This window comes from Anser cygnoides, chromosome 5 (genome assembly GCF_040182565.1).
Source record: "Anser cygnoides isolate HZ-2024a breed goose chromosome 5, Taihu_goose_T2T_genome, whole genome shotgun sequence".
In the NCBI taxonomy this organism is placed as follows: Eukaryota; Metazoa; Chordata; class Aves; order Anseriformes; family Anatidae; genus Anser; species Anser cygnoides.
This window is the reverse complement of record NC_089877.1, coordinates 13,542,881-13,562,845: the sequence shown is the minus strand read 5'-3', so window position 1 is coordinate 13,562,845 and position 19,965 is coordinate 13,542,881. Positions and strand designations below refer to the sequence as shown.

The 19,965-nt window shown below is 43.0% G+C and overlaps 1 protein-coding gene across 2 annotated transcripts; it reads right to left on the bottom strand.

The window, feature by feature from the left end:
- Positions 1-1,588: 1,588 nt before the first annotated feature.
- On the bottom strand, positions 1,589-19,392 carry SYT13 (synaptotagmin 13). Of its 2 annotated transcripts, none has more exons than XM_013193802.3 (6): positions 18,846-19,392; positions 13,883-14,105; positions 11,810-11,950; positions 9,859-10,172; positions 5,493-5,622; positions 1,589-5,245 (listed from the first exon to the last, which is right to left on the bottom strand). In XM_013193802.3, exons 1-6 carry the CDS (start codon positions 19,026-19,028, stop codon positions 4,941-4,943), a joined length of 1,296 nt encoding a protein of 431 aa, XP_013049256.1. In that variant the 5' UTR covers positions 19,029-19,392; the 3' UTR covers positions 1,589-4,940. The 2 variants fall into 2 exon arrangements, with proteins under 2 accessions (XP_013049256.1, XP_013049260.1); XM_013193806.3 differs by having other exon boundaries at positions 11,810-11,944; positions 18,846-19,391.
- Positions 19,393-19,965: the final 573 nt, after the last annotated feature.

Here is a 19,965-nt window from a genome sequence, read left to right as displayed (position 1 = left end):
AACTATTTCCCACCATATTGCTGTCTATGAATCATGTGCTTGCCAGTGGTGAAGAACAGTTGAGCTGTAATGCACAGTATGCAATTTACAGCTATTGTGTCTTTATGCTGCAGAGGTGGCAGCGCTGATGTGAAAAATCACTACACAGTTTGCCTTTTCAATGGTCATCACAGGAAGCAAGTAATTAAAGTAACATGCAGTTTCCTGCACATGATTTGATGAAGATCATGTCCAGAATCTCAGATTCACACACATCAGGAAAATTTGGGTAAACCTTGGGCTGTATTTCTAGAGCCCAAATTACAACCTCCTCCATTCCAGTAAAAAATGTGTGTCTTGGGACACTACTCCCACAAAGTACTGATGACAGATGCTAAAAAAAATCAGAGTACTTTTGTTCAAAGTGTTGAAAGCACAGTAATGCCTGGGAGAATAGTTGAGCCTAAAAAATTTCCCAGACTTATCCCAGTCCTGTTGAAGGGAATTTTCCATTAATTTCTGAAGTGTTACCTCTTTGCAAAGCAAAGATGGTTCCTAACATCATGCAAGGATATTTGGGACAAGAAATGAGGGAAATAAGTTGTCCACTGAAAAAGTGCTACACTTAGAGGAGACAAGCTGCAACCAGTGCCCCTTACAACTCAGGAAGGTGGCCAAGGGTAGTAATGACTCTAAAATATCCCAGAGATGTTTTAGGGACTATTGGTGATCTGTCCTATTTTTGTCTCTTTTACAGTAGCACAAATAGACTAAAATCAAACTAGGTCATTTGTTTGGGAAGATCTAGCTCTGAGGGCAGGCCAAGGCAAAACAACGTATGGCTATCATCTATGCTTTGACCAAATAGCACCTTAATGTAGCCACAGGTTACTTCTTCTGGCCTCTCAGTTCCCTCCTCTGAACAGAGGTCTCAGCAGAAGACCAGCTCTCCCAGGGGATGCTGGATGCAATGCGGGAACTGCATTTCTCATTCTGTCTGACAGCAGCAGTGTCATTTGGTTTCTGTCACTGGATGAGGGATAGTGAACCCCCGTCCTCAGAGTCCCTGTCCCCTGGCGCTTTGTGAAAAGGACTGTTCTTTCTGACCAGATAGACTGCATTTTTTTTCCTTCCTCCCTACTTCACTTACAGCCATACTTGCACCTTCATGTTAGTGGGTTATAGTAGGCAGAATGATCTGTGCAACCGCTGAATCACCACTGGGGAATCTAAATACCTGGCTGCTTGGTCACACACAGAGCTTACGAACATTAATTGTCATAGCTGCTTTTTTTTTAGCTTCTTCTCATACAATGCAGTTTATAAGCAGCAGCCCTTAATTTAAGACATGTCAGTCACGCTCGCTGATAGTCCTGTATTTACAGCTTCAGGAACTGAAAACCATGGGGCTGTCTGCCTGACTTCTCCGGCAATTTTACACTGAAGTGATACTTTTACTCCTCATATTGCTGAAGCTACTTGATATGATGACACTGAGAATTTCCAATACTTTTTGTTTATATTTATAATGTTGCCATCTACCACAGTAACTGCACAGTTCATCTCCTTGGGCCTGCTCAGCTCCTGTGGCCCACGGGGTGCCGGGGCTCAGGGACATACAAGCATGGCTAAACATGTGATACAGGCGGTTGGTTACCTGGGATAAGGGCAGGGTCCTGGACAGGTGCAGGAATGTGATGACAAACAGCCCCTATTAACAGAGTTCAAAAGGGCCCGGGCTGGGCGTCCCTGCCCCTCCAGTACCACACGTACGCAGCATTCCTTCTGCTCGTGGGAGCCAGCACCCTTAACTGCACTGCCTTTTAGTCCCTGAACAAACAGCTGCCTCGTTAAACCAACACCTGGCAGGTTGTTAAGACTATGGTGAATGCAAAAAACATTCTTCCCAGGCTAAAATGCCAGAAAACAAAAAAGGTCGAACCAGGAGAGATGCATACATTTGTACTCCTCTTGTCCATTTCAATTCTGATGCAGCAAAGGAGGGAACAACACTAGTCTTTAACATGAATGCCACCACTTTGCCCCTAAGAAAGTTTTGTGTTCATCTGTATATACATCTTTTTCTGCTGTAAAAGAGGACATTATTCTTTTTCACAGCAAAATCAGATTTCAAGGGGCTATTTCTTAGATGCTGTAGGATTGCTATCTAATTACAGGGTGTGCCAAAATCACCAGGGGCAGAGGCAGATAATGCTGTTTACAATCAGTCACCAAGACGTTATAAAAGGCTCATTAAAATAAGCAGGAGGCAGAACTAGAGAAATCTCTTGGAAGCAAGACAAATATTTGGCCCTTCAGGCTTTCAGTGCCAGCCAAATAGCATCATACCATGAAGTTATCCTTCTTATCATTATCCTAAAAAGAAAGAAGAAAACTGCAGCACTGCCAGAAAACTATAGGTAGAGTACGCCAACATGACAACTAATTTTGCACTTAAATGGAAAACATTATTCCAAATCTATAGGAACACATACAGACAAATCATGAACACAGCTACTAGTAAGAATGCTCTATCAACTAAATCTCTGCTGTGTCTAGTTTATTCACAGAATCCTACATCTTTTTCTTAATAAACAAAAGCCCATAGAGCAAAAAAAAAACCTATTCCTTTTTTGTTTAAATCCCCCCTAGCCAGTGGAGCAATATCAGAGATGAAATCATTAGGTATAAGAGTCATTGGCATATTTTGCTTTTCTGTTTGTTTGCTTGGTCAAAGCTGTTTTTACCACTTTCTTCAAAGTGATCCTGTAACTTCTGGCTACACCACCTATAATGGGAATAGCAGTGTATGAATAATGTTTTCCAGTGTACCTTGACCTTGTTGATTTGCTCACAGAGTCACAACATCACTGAGGTTGGAAAGGACCTCTGAAGATCTCATCTTGTCCAGCCCCATCCCTGCTCAAGCCAGGGTAAACTACAGCAGGTTGTCCAGCACCATGTCCAGGCAGGTTTGAGTGTCTCCAAGGATCAACAACCTCTCTTGGAAACTTGTTCCAGTGTTCGATCATCTTCACAGTAAAAAAGGATTTTTTCCTTCCTTCCTTCCTTCCTTCCTTCCTTCCTTCCTTCCTTCCTTCCTTCCTTCCTTCCTTCCTTCCTTCCTTCCTTCCTTCCTTCCTTCCTTCCTTCCTTCCTTCCTTCCTTCCTTCCTTCCTTCCTTCCTTCCTTCTTCTTCTCTCTCTCTCTCTCTCTCTCTGATCTTCTCCAAGGATCAAACTCAGCAAACTTGCTGAGGGTGCACTCCATCCGGTTGTTCAGGTCTTTAATGAAGATGTTAAACAGAGTTGGTCCCAATACCAGCCCCAGTCAATAATAGTGAGTGGCTTCCAGCTGAACATCACCCCTCTGTTCATAAACTTCTGTGCCTGGCACTTCAGCCAGTTTTCAGAGACTGATTCTGGTTGTTTTCACTTTCTCTACAGGGTAGTATCCTTCACATGACAATTTGCTAGACTTGTTTGACTAAACCAGTAAAATGGGATGGATTCTAGATAAAGCCTAGCTTAATATTTTGAAATAAATAGAGGGTCAAGCTGACCCTGGGGAAAAAAAAAAAAGTTCTCAGAGTTTTTCAGTGCTACAAACCATATGATTCAGTTCTCATATTTTTAGATGTCTTGTCCCCATGCATGTCCCTCAAAGCTGTGTCTACTACTTGAAACAAAGTGGTAGAACAAGCAGTGTGCATTTGAGGTCATAACATCATTGCTGCCAATTCCAGCTTTTCAGTCCATCTAGACAATAAAAGGAGAGTAAACAGTAACATTTAAGCCACGTCAAATCTTGAAAGTGCACACACAAAAAAACAGCCCTAGAGAGTCTGTCTGGTCAGTGAATTCCTTCTGTCTGGAAGTGATGAAATTCATCACAGTTCTTAAGGGTTGTCTTCAAGTAATGCTGGTATGAGGATTTGAGTGTCATAGTTAACTGTCAAACCAAAACCATCAATCATTTGCTAAGGTATGAAATGATCCCACTTATTTTGTCTAGTCTTAGATGCTGCCTGGATTATAATTAGTGTATTTGAGACTTTTCCAGATCAGAAATTCCCAAACAGAAAAATTGTCAGTAAGCAGAAGGATTTGGTCCAAGATTTTGGAGGTAACATCCATAATAACTGTTTGTCCATGTTTAGGGTCTTTTGGGTGACATTATAGAAAGATAGAAAATACGGGTATTCTATCATAGGATCATGAAACATTTGTGCTTTCAACAATTTTTATGAACCTTAAATCTAAGATATCGAACACTCTAGGAAACAAAAGTGAAGGAAAGTATTTGACTTCTTATTTGGCAGTGTTTGCTTCAAAGGTTACACAGGATGATAGTATTGACTGTCTCTCTTCTGTTTTCTCTATTTCTAGATATCCATCTACTGTAAATTGGTCTATGCTTCCACATGGCTTCTCTCTTTCCTTCATACTACTACTTCGGGTCAGGAGTCAACATTAATGTTGTGATCTTCATTTCTTACGATCTTATAAAGCATTGTGAAAGACAGTGGCTGGCAAAATGGCTGCTGCATGTTGTAATAATGGAGCCAGCCCTCAACAGAAACTTGGGTGACAGTGCCAGATGCCAAGGAGCAGCTTAAATTTCCATGATTCCTCTGCTTCCCTCTGCTCCTCTACAGAAACAGGGACCTCACAGAGATGTCAATGGGCAGGCTAATAAAAGTAATTCAAACCATCTAGACAGCCAAGCCCCTTTTTCAGAGGACCACTTGATTGGGTGAGAGATTGTCCTCTAAATACATTTTCCAGACAGTTCCCTGGGCTATCATGAGGCATTCTTTTGGCAGGAAATTAGGGAGGGTGGCCTAAGAAGAATGCTGTGCCAGGCCGCTTTGTGTATGGGAAGGTGGAAGGTGAAATGCAGCTTATTCCTCCACGCTCAGAGGCTTGGTGGAAATCTGGTTGGCAGTAATCATGGTGTACCTACATGTGGAGTTGGTGCCACATGGCAATTTGTCTCCTGGGGTTTCTCAGCATTTCTTCCCAGTGGTTCCTCTCCGTTCCTGTGACGTGCAATCCCAGGCTGCACTTGCCGAGCACATGGCTCTGGCCAGCAGCATCCTGGCTCAGCATTTCCAGCTCCACACTGGAGGCACGCAGCAGCTCATGAGGCACCTCAAACATGATCATCTCATTCCAGACAGGGTTGATCTTGTGTTTTGCACGTTTGGTCTGCTTCTTCTTCAGCTTCAAGGACTGATGCCTCAGTGTCACCTTGACAGAAACATCTATAGAAGAAGCAGAGAGAGATCATGCAATAGAATGAACACAAGGGAAATTTAACTGATGACATCAGGCTGAGTGATAGAATATGATCTTGGGGGTTTTGGTTTTCACTTTTAAAAACTATTAAGTCTCTAGCTTTCTAAGCCAAATATATTTTTTCTGCCAAATACCATCCTCCCCACTTTCTTTCTAGGCACAGCAGAAACAATAATCTCTGTTTAGTGCTGTTCCACTCACTATTCCACTCACCATTTCCAAGTAGATCTTTCAGCTGCTTGGAATGGAGATTTTTAGCCTTAATAATCACCACAAGCAGGCGGTTAGCTGCCGGCAGGTAGCTGACAGACAGCAGAACCTCTCCATGGCCTGTAGATGGCTCCTGGAAATGAAGATACAGGAGGGGTTAATTTTTGATACAATCTGGGCCATAACATTAGGAAAACTGAATAGTACAAGGGGATGGGTGTAAAGTCATAGACTGACCAAGTTGTCTCTCTACAGGAGTCTTTAAAATTAAAAGGGGTGAGAATAAACCAGGAAACATGTCTGAGACGGTTCCTTCACTCATAAGGCCCAGCTCACATGGGTTACTTCTTTCTTCTGCTGCTGGAAAGCAACTGCTTCCCAACAGCTACTTTTAGTGTCATATTTAGTAAGAAGAAAAGAATTTGGGACTGAACTGTGTGCAAATAGGTGGATACTTGTTTTAAGAGAAACTATATAGCTGTCCTTTATTTATATCCCCTACTTCCATTACTGCTTTTCATAATTCGCTTGTCATTTGTGTGAGGGGGCTCTGACCAGACATGGCGGCAGGTTCCACTAACTAACTGCCAAGCAATACCTTGGATTGTGCCACACAGCCATACTCTGGAGCCAGTGTTGAACCTTCTTTAACCCTTATCTGGTATTAGAAAAAACAACAGCCAACCTAAAGCCCTCTGTCAGTTTTACCCTTTCCTTCCTGGCCTGTCCTCCCTCAGCCTGTGAACAGCCCTGCTGCCCAGGTGGGATTTCCTCCGGGTCAAATGCTCTGAACAATCAAGCATTCACTTCAGGAGACCGTGCTTTGTTTGTTGTTGTTGGTGGTGGTGGTGGTTGGTTTTTTTTTGTTTTTTTTGTTTTGTTTTGTTTTGTTTTGTTTTGTTTGTTTGTGGTGTTTTTTTTGTTGGCAGTGGGTTTTGTTTGTTTGCTTGCTTGTTCTGTCCTTTTATTCCTTTCCTCCCATCAGCAATTGGCCTCTTAGCCTCCTGACCTTTCCTCCCGTCTCTCACTCTGCACAAGTATCCCCGTAGGCAGAGCAGGAGGGAAACGATCGCGCCAGGACCTGACCTCGCCTAGGAAAGCAGCGCTGCGGCCTGGCAGGGGCTGGATGAGGAGAAGCTGCGGGCCTGTGGCGAGGGGCGAAAGGGAATGGCTACTCTCTTGGTGAGTGCAAGCTTGTGACAGAAATCTGTTTTAGTGTGTGGTTAATGACCCAGAAGAGTCACAGAAAGCCAATGTCAATTCAATAGACTCCCTTTGGACTCCTTAGCGTGATCTACAAGCTTTAGGGCAGACAGCCCTTCTCCAGGCCATTTCTGTGCTCTCCACTTGCCGTTTTAAGTGAGCCATAAATATTTCAAATTAAGTTTTCACCGGGTTTCTTGCAACAGGCAAGGACAGGCCCCCTGTACGCTCCCTGTGAGCTGATTGAGTCTCCAGAAAGCATAGCTGTCCTCAGTGTCTGCTTTGAATGATTTATTTGTCCCGCACAAATCAGGTGGGAGGCCATTAGCAGGGAAGCCTGAAATTCAATCCCCAATCAGCACAAGTAAATCTTCCTTCATACACTCAGGTAGCAAGGAAAGGCTTGTATGTGTTTCACTTACAGAAATCCTATCCTAAATGCAAGTGAATCTAAGAATAAGAAACACAAAAGCAGAGGCAGATTTAAGTGGCTGTGTGTCCACGACAACAGAATAGGTGTTTGTACATGGAGGGACCAATCCAAATACCACCTCAATACAAAAACACAGTTTAAGTCAAATTATAAACTGTTTTTTTTTTGCTTATGCATCCGCCCTGTATCTTACCAGGTCTCACTCTATAGCTCTTGGCTATAATAAGGTTCCTTTACCTCCAGGCACAGATAGATACAGTAAAGGTTGAGAGGTAGAGAGAGGGTGGCAGGTGTGAATGCACACGTGCACACACACATGTTGTACACACACATTGTACACACACATCACATGTTATGCTTATGGCTTTTTAGCCTCTTATGTTCTGATCAAGTTCTTGACCAGCCTGTATCCACATGAAACCAAAACCTGTAATGGTTGGTTTCTGCTGGAGTTTTGCATGAAGAGACTGAGCCACGGGTACCTTTCCTTCTCACTCTTTCTGTTGTGTTTGTTAGTTTTTTCCCTTGTAAATTCATAACCAGCACTTTGTGCTACAGCCTAGCGAATTCACGCAACTGCCAGAGCTTCAGTCTTCCTTTCTGTGCACTGAGGATAACAGGCATCAGGGGGTCATCGGTGAATTACATGTGCAAGGCACCATGAAATCACAAAAGGGAAGGTGCTATGCAAGCAGCCGCTATCATCACTGTCATTAGCAAAGCACTGGGAGGGAAGGAAGACAAGATAAGGATATCAGTCTGCAGTATCTATGTTTTGCATTGCTCACAGCACTCCATGAATTCCTGAATACTAATTGCACTACCTGGTTAGCTGTAAGCTTCCCTCTGAGCTCTTCCTTGTGTGGGAGAATTACCGGGAGGCTAGGAATAAAAATTCTGCAGCACACAGCTTTTCAAGGAAATGTCAGACTTTAAACAAAGACCAGTAACTTTGTTCCTAGATGGATGCTGTCAAAAATAGCTGCTCTTTTTTGATCAGCTCTTCCTCACTTCCTCCCGCTCTGGTTCTCAATGAATGATTCAGGATCTGTATATAAGCTATCTGTGCAATGGTTGGCTCTCTCAGGTCCCAGATGATGCAAATTCAGCTTCCACTGCACATCCTCAGCTCAAACTGGGGCACTGTTCAGCAGTACTGTTAGTGGTAACTTTGTGCTGTCAGCCTGGAGAAGCAATGAGTGTTGTCCTGTTTCTGTGTGTCCCAGAGTACCCAGTATGTCAGGACTCTGTCAGGTATATGAGTGAAAACTGACCATTGCCGTGGACTGGCTGCTTCTTGGGTATTGTTTACAAAGCAGATACTACAGTAGATTAGGGATCAGAGAGAGCTCTGTCTATCTTGGTCTGGGAATTAAAATTATTATGGCTTATATTGGAATAGGGTTTTTTTTGGACATCTTTTTTTGAAGCAACAATCTGGGGTCTCAGTTCAATTTACAGCTATTAGGTACCTATTTAGCCTTCTGCTTTATGAAACTGATTCAGACCACCCATTTATTTCTTCTGCCCCTTTCTCTGCCAGAGTTTTTTTTTCAGAATAGGTGGCTCTATTAGCATTCAAGTGGTGATCAGATAAATTAGCAATATTGGAAATCAGAAACAATCTACTCTGTGACTATGACCAGCTCAGTGGAGAGCTCTCACCCCCAATGGTGACAAGCAATAATTTATTATAGCAGGGTTAGCAACAACACTAGCGTTATTTTGCATCACTCACCTTGTGCCATACCAGAGTACAGTAGGTAGCTGTTTGTAGCCATGTACTATAAGCAACAATAGCAGTGTCCTGCTGCTATGTTGTTAAGCATATTGCTGCTGCTAGAATAATCTAGTTTACAGCAGGGAAAAGGTTCCTGAGGAAATTTGCTTGTAAAATGTTAATACAAATGAGGCACTCCCTGTACATACTTCAAATACTGTTGGAATCCTTTCCCCTATTTTCCCTGTCTGTGCGACTGGGAAGATGTGGATAACAAAAGAAAGATAAGTTTTGTCATAAAAACAAAAAACGAAACAAAACAACAACATCGCCCACCAAAAAAATAATAATAATAATAAAAAAAATACAATGCAATGGGTGATATTTTGACATCAGCCAGAACAAATAGCGCTGCTGGGCTGATTGTACTGAGGAGGAACGGCTCCTTGTCTTCAGTTCAGCATTTTGGTCCCATCAATGTGTTTCACTTGAATAGCTAAGGGCTCACTCAATTGCTACCATGTACCCTACCCCACCCAGCGCGGCAGAGTCCCTCCTTCCTGCAGTGTAGGCACAGTCTGGTCGCTGAACTTTTGCTACCACAGTCCCTGCATCATTAACACACAGAAACTCACGTATCTTCTAAACATAGACTTTGAATTGCAGATATCAGTGTCAGATTGTCATGTAATTGAGGGAGGGGGAAAGAGAGCTTTGGCACACATGCTGGGAGTTGTAGATGCAGGGACTGGGTTCATGGGCTTTTGATTGCTTTCTGAGATGGTGAGGTCAACACATAGCAGTGCTAAGTGACCTCTGCAGTCACATCACCTGGCCAAACCTGGGCACAAATGAACAGAGCCACCCACCCAAGGACATGCAGCTGTTTTGGAAGAGGGCTTCTCTTCTCCAAAAAAACACTGGTTTTTTTTTTTTTTTTGGAGAGTTTTGGAGGTTTTTTTCCAAAAAAAAAAAAGTAGTTTCTGGTCTACCAACACAGACTTAGTCCATACCTTCTCTGGCATCTTTAGCCTTTCCCACTGGGCCATCCCAAAGGAGTCCTCTATGTCAGCAAGGCTCAGTTTGAGTTCCCCCACAATGCTGTGTCTGGAGAACTTGTCGCAGTTTCTCAGGGTGAGAGTCAGTGTCCCCTCTGGCATCTCCTCCTCGGTTAATGGGAACCGCAAGACCTCCTCCCAGAGGGTGTGAAGCACCTTCTTCTTCAGCTCTGTCTGGGCTTCAGCAATGCCAGACTTGCTCACCAGTGTGCCCAGTATGTAGCAATGGCAGCCAGCATCCTGGTCACCGCTCATTCTGCCATGCATAGCTGGAAAGGAAGGATTGACTTTAAGGACCTCTCATAAAAGACAGCCCATAAATATTGGTGGCTAAATTGCTTATTTCATAAGAGCCATAAAATAAAACAGCCACATAGACACTGACTCCAGTTCCTGCTTGCACAGAGCAGACTAAGCCATGAGTCCATGCTGTGGTGTTTTCCTCATGTTGCACAATGTCTTTGTCCTTCTGTCGCTGCAGAAGGATGCTGTTGGTGTTTGGGAGACCATCACCTGAGTTCAAAGAAACATGCTCTGTTGAAGATGCAGAGCAGCAATGAGATGAGACACAGCATGGCACAGGGACAGGGAGCTCTCATTTACCTTTACCTTGGCACACAAAGAAAGCTTCTTAAAGAGGTTTAGAAGCAGCATTGTCACTCATAGGCATCAGAGACGGGAGAGAGCTCTCTCCTGGCACACATCCACACCTGCAGGCCAGGGCGGGATATGCCTAAGGGTTATTACATTCTGCTTGTCCAACCTCTGGCAAATAACTCCTTCAGAAGCCACCCCACAGCCCAAAAGATCTGTGTCAAGAGACATTGATCCCTATTTTTATATCCCTTTTATGTTGAAAAGTCTAGAATGAGAATGGCATTTTATGCTCCTCTTCTGCATCAAGAGAATTACACTGCCTTCTGTGCAGCAAGAGGAGCACTCCTTCCCTAGAGGGGTCATGGAACAGCAGGACTCCGTGGGCAAAACTGAAGTCCCTGCTGCAGTCAGTCTGAGGAGAGCTGTTCCCGAGCTGCCAGGCCCCACAGAAAACTGTAGTCCCCTGATTTCTGGGGGAGAGGAGCTGGGGAGCAGAGCAGACACAGCTTGAGTGGCACTGGGGCACCCAGGGAGGAGCAGGCTTGCAGAAGGGCCATGCCGGCAGCCCAGGGCATCTACCCTGCAGGGCAGCAGAGGCTGTGGGAGGGATTGCTGCTCCAGTCGGCCCACAGCAGCAGCCGCCGTTTAGCACCCATTCAATTCTCACTTCAGAGGGTGTGATTTGATTAGGCTTCCACAGAGATCTGCACTGTGCATGAATTATTCAGTCAGCTTATTTTACCTTCCCAGAGGAACCGATGAAGCTCCAGCCCTGAAGAGAGAAGCTGTTACGGTTGTCAGTCTCTACTTCAGAGAGTGCCGCAGAGCCCAGCCGCCTGGCCAGGCAGTGCCAGAGGAACCTTCTTCCTCAGGGGCCTATAGGGTAAGTCTGGTGTCTACAACTCACCTTCTAACTTGGCCTGAGCAAGAGGCAGTAGGGAGTGGGTCATGTTGAAGATAAGAAGTCACAGAGAGGAAGGAGATAGCAGATCCCCTCCCCTATCCCCAAAGTAAAAATTAAATAAGAGGTTGCTTTGTACCAGGGCTGGGACTAGAGGAGTCCATCCTGGTTCCTGGCTTCTGCTTCTGAGCTGTGCAACAGATTGCTCCCAAGCCATGCCCTGCACATTCATTCGAGCACTGACATCTCTAGGTATTTCTATTCTGCAAATGCAGCTGCCAATGAAACATCCAGCAGTTCTGGGGAAATATGTTGATTTTAATGTGGGAGGGGAACTCTCTATAAAATCAGAAGGTGTCTTGTACCTTCCAGACAGAGAATCACTAGTAGCAGAACTCAGCCCCTTACCTTCCAGAAGGGCCACACGCAGCTCAGCTTTTTCTTGATCGTATGTGAGGGAGTAGCGCAGTTCAGGGACCTGGTTACAGCTGGCTGCCCTCTCGGGGTTCAAGTGCTCCGTGACACACACGTCTTTTACCACACCTGAAACTGAAGTAACCCCATTAGCAAGCAAGTCTTCACCTTCCAAGAAGGACAAACGCACCATGTCTGGACTCAACTCTTCTAAATGTCTTACTATGCCTGCACTTTGTATGCAGGAATATCACTTCTGTTCCTTCTTCTTCCCTCACCGAATCTCCTTCTTGCTCTCTCTTCTCACACTTTCAGGTCTTCTACAGCACCCAGACAAGCTTCCTGCTCTCTTCACCATTGTGTGCTCTACGTTGCTTCACAGATTTGCTCTTTTACCTTGTGCCTAAGTCAAGGTGCTTAAACTACACTCTTGTTTTATATATTTTTTTTGTTTGTTTTTATCTACACTATCGTTTTATACTGTTTCGTTTAGGTTTGTTGTTTGTTTTGTTACACACATTGCTGAATTGCATCTTGTGTTCTTCTCTGCATTAATTCAGACCTCTATAACGTTTTTTTTTTTTTTAGTTTAACTCTACAGTCTTTGTCATGCAGAAGGCCAATATGACATTTATTCATGTAGCATTTAACCAGGTTAAAGATCATGAGCTTGGGAAGCTTTGAGGCAGTTTCTCCACATGTGATTTTGAAGCTGGCTACATATTTCATACTGAAATAAAGCAAATGGCAAGACCAAAAGGGAAGCCACAGCTTTTTGGCATCAAAATCTATTGTCTGCAAGGTCGGTCCTGACTCACACAGACAACAATAATGAGACCAGCACATTTCCTCCTAAAAGTTTCATCCATGGTCCGTATCTGTTCAATGTGGTACCAAAAGGAGAATGCAACAAATCTGGCTTAATTTCAGCAATACTTGAGCTATGAAATCAGGCACAGAAGGAAGTAAACTTGTGCCATTACCAGTGCAGAGAGGCTCTTACACCAACACACTTATGTAAAGCTTTATCCTGCACGCAGCAATCATCCTTCAGGCTCTCCACCCTGTAATATTCTTCCTGACACTGAAGGATGTGGCTCAGACAGTCTTTTCCTCTAATGCAGCTGCTTCCCATAGTACTCCTTGATTTTGCATACTCATAAGTCTCAGGGTGTAGGGATGCATGTGGCAATCCTCTTCCCCGAAGGACAAAAATATAATCTCAAGCAATTTTAAAAAATAAATGCTCTAAAAAAAAATCATGACAGATGGCATTGTGCCTCTGGCAAATCTTCAGTAAGGTTTCATTAATGTGGTAACATGGTAACCATAAGAGTCAATTATGCTGTTAAAAAGACAGCTGTGAAGGTAAAAATCAGTATGGAAGCAACCCAGACTTGCTGCCAGATGTATATAATTAACATTGCATTTTTTTGTATGCTCCAGGAATCTTATGTTCCAGGCTTTGGCATGCTACCATTTGGGCTGGCTGGAAAACAAGAATTCTGTTTGGCAAAAAGGTCTTAGGTGTCAGCCTTTGGTTTCACTTCACATTACAACCAACCAAGACCATCTCACAGAACTGGTGGAAGTAAAGAAGCAAGGAAACTAAAGTACAAGTTTGAACCAATGCTGCCGATGTCCCTGACAGGGACAGTTGCTGGACAGCTAGCATTTCTTCTGGAGGAGCAATTCTGCCTAGTTTTAGCCAAGTATTCCACCCATACTGTGGCAACTGCTTTCACTAAAACTTTACTCTAAATACATGTTTTTCTACAAAATGTCTGCTTCCATTGAGACAGATTCTTCAACACAAGAGTGCAATTCTTGCACTTTTAGAGAAAAAAAAATAGTTTCAATTATGTCTTTGTTATCTGAATGTCCTGATGTGCTCCATGATTACTTTCTAGTAAACACATATATTTAAAATAGAACTCATAATGTTCATGATAAGAGAGTGAAAAGCACCCCATCTCTTCATTTCAGTGTTTATTTCTCTAATTACAATCACATTATGCTCAAAAGTGTTACAGATCTACACCCAGTCTGAAGACCAAATGTTCTTACCGTTTTGAGGGAGAACAAAAAGCTCTTCATTGACTTGTATCTTCATCCTGTTCTCATCCAAAACAGTATGTTTTCCAGTAACTGGTTCTTCTGTTGTCTTCAAGGAATACTGTGTGTAGTTAACAATTTCAGGCGAAGTTACCACTGGTTTGGGGCCATAAATGTTGGGAAACTTCAGGAGTGGTCGAGGCTGGACTGGCTCTGCTGTTTTCTTAACGTTGAACTGAAAATTAAAACGTTGTTTATTACTTTGCACTAATTCTTCTGATTCTTTCAGTGTTAAATGAGCTGAGACAAAGGGAGAAAATATGGTGCCCTTGGTCATTCTTACTGTCATTATTTCTTTGGTTAGAGAAGCTGCTGCCCAGATGTTCTTGCCAAATCTGTTACCATTCTACTTGGTGTATGTCTTTTCAGAGTCACTCCTCTACAGATGTTTGGTTGCAGCAAGAAACACCTGTTGTTTCTAAGGACCAGAGCCCCACCTGACCCTCAGACACACAGTTCTCCTTTATTATACAGGGATTGACATTTTGATTTGTCTGAGTTACTTCTTAACATTTTATTTCCCTGCTGATTGCTGACCATGGTATCAATGGAAGAACTTGAAAGATGGTGTAATGCCCAGGCAGACTGGGCAAAGGCTGGCACAAAGAATTATGTTCTCCTCAAACAACGAAAAATATATCAGTGGAATATAACAGTCATGTTTTCTTTACGTCCCAGGAAAGAATCCCCTCTGCTCACAACTGAAATCATTCCTGATTCATTTATATTTGAATTCATCAACAGAACAAAAGTTGACTAGCAAATGACTCTGACCCTCTCATCAGATTCTATTAATGTTTCGAAAGCATGGAAGACAAAAAGGAGAAGTAAAACTGCCGTTTGGGTTGATTACTGTGCAGAGGGATTCACTCCAACCCCACTGCCTGCCAACCTATTCTGCATTAAGTTTAGAGTGAGGGAGAGCCAAGAGGCATTCGTAATTGTAATTAAAGTTTTTCATTAGTCTCATTGTTTCCTGTTAATAATGAATGTAGATGGTGCCCTGAGGCACTTGTCTGTGTTGGGACTTTGTGGTCCCAGTTCAGATGTCCTGAGGGAGCATACCTATTCCTTAAGAAACAGAGCTGAAGAAAGAGAGCGGTCTTGGACTGTAGCTCTTTCGTCATACTCTGCTTATGGAGACCATGGCACTACAGTTACATGGACTTGGCAGTGGTGAAGAGCTAATTAGGTCAGAGACTCCATCTTCTCAAGACAGCCAGTACACTGGTGTTTAGGAAGTCTACTACATAACAGCATTTTCTCGTCTAATTTCAAGGACTCTGAAATAGGAGTTGAAAAAGAAACACCTCACTGTGTGCAGATCCCCACCTAGCATTCAGCTGAGCTTAGATATTATGTAAGTCATGCAGTGCTGGTCTATAATAAAAATGTAGTGAGATCCCTGTTTTAGAGATGTGAGCCTCATCAGTACTAAAATACATAGGAAGTTTGAAATTACTCATCCAAGTTTCACATGCAGTTTTCTATTCTTCAAAATTAAAACAGACCAACCAAACAAAATATGTTAGGAAAAACTAGACAATAGCTTGAAAAAAAATAGGTCATCTTTGTTCTGCAAAGACTCCTAACATGCACAAAGTACCTGCCATGGCAGCCAGTGCCTGCTGTTCTTTCTCTCCCAAACCCTCTGTATAAGCGTGCTCTCCTACTAGCCACTGAGCATCACACCAGATCAGCATGCCTGGGTAGCTGTGTGCATGAAGCACTTTGGGACCCTTTGGGATGAAAAACACTATACAAATGTGAGGTATTGTTAGTATAATCTTTTCTCCACTTACTAAAAGCCAGACATTTAGTCAGGAAATCCATCAGCACACAGCGACTAAGAGCTCCACTGGGTCTAAATATTCTTCTAGTCTGTCTGCTCTGCAGAATTAGAGATGAGAGACATATGCAAGCACAGTGGGACTAGCCCACCCCCTCTTCCAACTGCATCTGCTTCTGTTTATTATCTTTGCTGCCAGCTCTGTACCCAAGTGCTGTCTGCTAATCTAGTTACAGAGCAATGTCCTATGGAAGTTCCCTTTGCAAATCAGCAGCGATATCTTAAATAAAGGAAAACTCATATAGTTCTGCATAAAACGTGTGAAAGCGAAGAAAACAAAATTAGCTAGGAGGCTCCAGCTAACCCTTCTGGGTGCCTGCCCAGCATCACTCAGACAATGCACTAGATTGCTGCCACTGCTGGATGTGTTTAGGCATGTTTAATCTGCACCCATTGCTGACACTTTGCAAATTTACAGCACTTATTAATTGTTCTGTAGATGTATCTTTGTGTTTGAACTCTTCCTTCTCAAATATGCAGGGCATGTCCATGGGGAGCCTCTATCTATAGCAAATACAAGCATCAGTGTCATGGGAGACATGCCAAGTGGATAAAATGCAGTCTTGCTTCATCTTTCTTTTGTCATCTCTGTTTATCAGAATCAGTGGCCCTGACAGGCTTCAATAATTAAGTATGCCAAACACTGACTAGGACATACAGTGTACTAATGCAGTTGGAAAAAAGTCCTGACAGGACAATTTATAAACGTAGACAGAGATGATAAAACTGAGACACAGGCTCAGAACTCAATTTGAGTTTCATTCCTTCAAGGAATATAGACTAATTCTGAATCAGTGACAGGAGAGTGAATGCATGTTCCTGGCAACAAAACTATTTTAATTGGAAAGAATTGTTAAACATACAGAATATGCAAACTAAGAACATTTTGCACTTTCTCTGACAGAATGTTCATTCGGCTGCTATAATAAGACCAAATTTCTTTAAAAAAAAAAAAAAAAGACAAAACAACAAAACAGTAACATTAGGAGTCATGCTTCTAATTAGAAAGTCTACAATGCTGAAAGCCAACAATCATTCAAGAAAGAGTGATGCACTGAGGGTAGGTTGAATAATTTGATTCTGTATTGGTCAAACACTGGATTAAGTTAAGGCAAAACTTGATAAGTGTAGAAATATTGTGAGGACCATAACCTATGATATGCTGGGTACTGCAGGCTTAATTGGACTTGAGGGCTTAACTGGACTTCATGGTGACTTAGTAGTTATTTCAGTCATGCAAGAGAGGTGACAGCCTGAAGGACAAGCTCCAGACTGGATTAATACTTTACTAAAATATTTCCCAGAAGGTTGTGTAAAAGAAAATGGCCGTTCCAATGACTGAATTAGGGTAAAGATTTAAGAGTTTTTCAAGCTAAAAGAACAACAAAAAATCTCTTGTAGGAAAAGATTGGTGAAGTTATCTGTAGGTAGTTTTGTCCCAGACACTAACAGCTAGAAAAAAATGCTATGAAAAGTGATATGACTGTCAAAGTTACACATTTCTCATTCATTTTAACAGTAAATATGGAAAATCTCAACATCCTACTTTATACAGGAGTTGGCAAATCACTTGTATGGGTTAAACAAGAAAGGAGACTGGAAAGGACATGACAAAACTATCAAAGAAGATAGACAAAAACTATTGAAGAAGACAAGGAAGATAGCAGGTAAAATTTATCCTAGGCAAATGCAAACCAGTATTGGCCATGCTTGTGGATGAACGCTCAGAATTAGCAGCAATTTCTGGAGAAGTCCTAAGCTCAGTGCAGATGTTCAGCCATGGCCAGTGGAGCCTACTCCCATCCCCAGTAAATAGAAGCTAGTGTAATGCTATTCTGCGCCAGCTTTTATGAATACAATTAGTAGACTTGGTCTTCTTTCATCAGAACAAACTGCAACAGGAGCATGAGGATGCCAGGGCTCTTTACTGAGAGCCTAAGAGCAGTATCAAGAGAGAGACTGAAAATGTAATTATAAGCATTACAGAGAAGTTCAATTAGGACTCCCGCTACACTCCTTAATAATACAAAAATAATAGGCACCTCAGATAATTAAAAGGCAAACAAAGACTTTTATACAGTGGATCATTGGCCTTTGGACTTGGCTGCTATGGCATAACGTTTGGTTGAATGGCTAGATAAAACCGAAAAGGATTTAGGCATATAAAAACACCAAAAGCAACAGCCAACAGCTAATACTTTCAGAGACTGCCCAGTGCTATAGCTCCTGCTGAAGCCTATAGTCAACCAAAAAAATCAGTCAAAAATTTGACTTTGAATGACAGCTTCCAATAATAAGCATACCAAAAGTGTCCTATGACTCCCATTGCTCTCTCTTTCATTAGGCTCAGAAATAAATCGGGGGATTTTTTGGATTATAACAAGACAGAAAGACACATGGGGATGCCTGATATTACTGGTACATCGCATTGTTCTTACTGTAAGTAAAAAAGCAATTCAGTGTGCTGAGATTGTCCGGTCCTCACAGTCCAGATTCTCAGTAGCATTTTTATTATCATTTCAATGCCTGATTTTAACTTCACACACAATTAATTCCCCATCAGAGGGGCAGAGGGAGGAGAAGGGATGATTTTCACAAGAAACCAGCTGTTGACAGGGAACTATCCTGCAGGAACCATAAGATAATGTGAATAGAGTCAGAGAAATAGCTGTTACAGGAGATCCCAGCAGGAGTCATCTCCTCTTTACAATGCTGCGTGCCACCTGGTAAAGTCCAGCCTTCTCTCCTCAGGAAATGATTTCCCTTGTGATCTAGCTTGACAGCTGAGCAGCATTTCCAGTCCTCCTCCCCTATTTTTGCCATGAGCAGCTTTCTTTTTGGCAGTGTGGCAGCTGTCTCCTGCTCTGGCAATTCTGTGGGTCGCCCAGCTCCCGTCTCTGTGCTCCCCTCAGTCCTCCTCCCATTAACCTGCTGTTAGATCCTGAACCCGGTAAGCAGATAAATAAGCAGTATAAATCACATGCTGAGTAGCCTAACAGAGAAGTTGCATTCCCACCCTCTGCATTTAAAGAAAAATCACAGAGTAAAGAAGAGATCGTGTCTTACTTGTTGGGCTGGCTGAAGCACACTGGGCTTAGTATTTTCCATGTCCTCATCTTGGTCCTTTTCTGAGAGTCCTTTCCCAGGTTGCTTGCATTTGCAGAAGCAGGTGAGACCGCAGAGTGCAAGGATGCTAGTTGCAGTCCCTAAGGTAGCCCCAAGGGCTATAATTGGGGCAGATAAAACCATTGTCCTGAGCTGCACAGAAACAAAAAGCACAGAAAACCTGTGACTCCTTCTCTTCCCTGGGAGAGCAGCTCTTACACATCCACTGTGATTTCTAGCCTGGCTTCATTCTCCTTGGAAGTCTGAAAACAATTCTCTTGTGCAGCAAAGAAAAGGGACCAATCTAGAGACAGAGATAAATCATCCCACCTTTGCTAGGCAACAAGGCTACCTTTCTATCCTGATGATGGAGTTTCTGCTCCAGGTCAGGTAGAGGAAATAGTGATTGTGGTGCCTGCAATCTCCATATAGCTGCAAACAGGCAGTTTTCATTGAAGCCTGTTCTCCAGCTCCACTGGGAAAAGTCTGATGTGTGATAGAGAGGAAGGACGTCAGCAGAAGGGGCTGGGCCTTGCTAGCTAACTCACAGAAAGTGCATCCAAATGTTTAATCTGCTCTCTAGCTATCCTGATGTCTAGCCTGCTGATTTGCTCAAAAGGTTAATTTTTTTCTGTCTTAAGGCAAAGATAGTGATTGCCAAAAGGTGCTGGTCTGAGAACCCCAGTTATGATTTCACTGCATGATAGCACTATATGGTCAGAGCAAAGCCTGCCTGTATGTCAGGCAAAACTTTACCACTCTTCAGAGGCTGGGGAACGAACAGCTGCAAGAATTAAGCACCGTCCCACACCCCACCATCTTCCCTTCAGCACAGGGTCTGCACCGTTTGGAGCTGCTCTCTCCAGCATCAGTGCAGAGCAACACTTCTATTCAAAAAGGCAGCAGAAAATCCTATCAAACAAGACACACTGGCACATATGCTGCTTCCTCTGGAGAGGATGAGAGAGCAAACAACATATGCTGCATATTAGTCATACCGCTTACTACACCGGTGTGAGGCAGTGGGCTGATGAGCAGAGTAAAGGAACCCGCTTGAATAGACCTGAAGGGCCACGCATCC

Bases quoted from the DNA above. Each gene is read 5' to 3' on its own strand.
- SYT13 (XM_013193802.3), bottom strand. From the start codon at position 19,028: ATGGTTTTATCTGCCCCAATTATAGCCCTTGGGGCTACCTTAGGGACT. The intron at 10,173-11,809 runs GTAAGGGGCTGA...CTTCCTTTCCAG, and splicing joins GCGTGTGGCCCTTCTGGAAG to CTATGCATGGCAGAATGAGC. The intron at 5,246-5,492 runs GTGAGTGGAATA...CTTCTTCTATAG, and splicing joins GAAAGATCTACTTGGAAATG to ATGTTTCTGTCAAGGTGACA.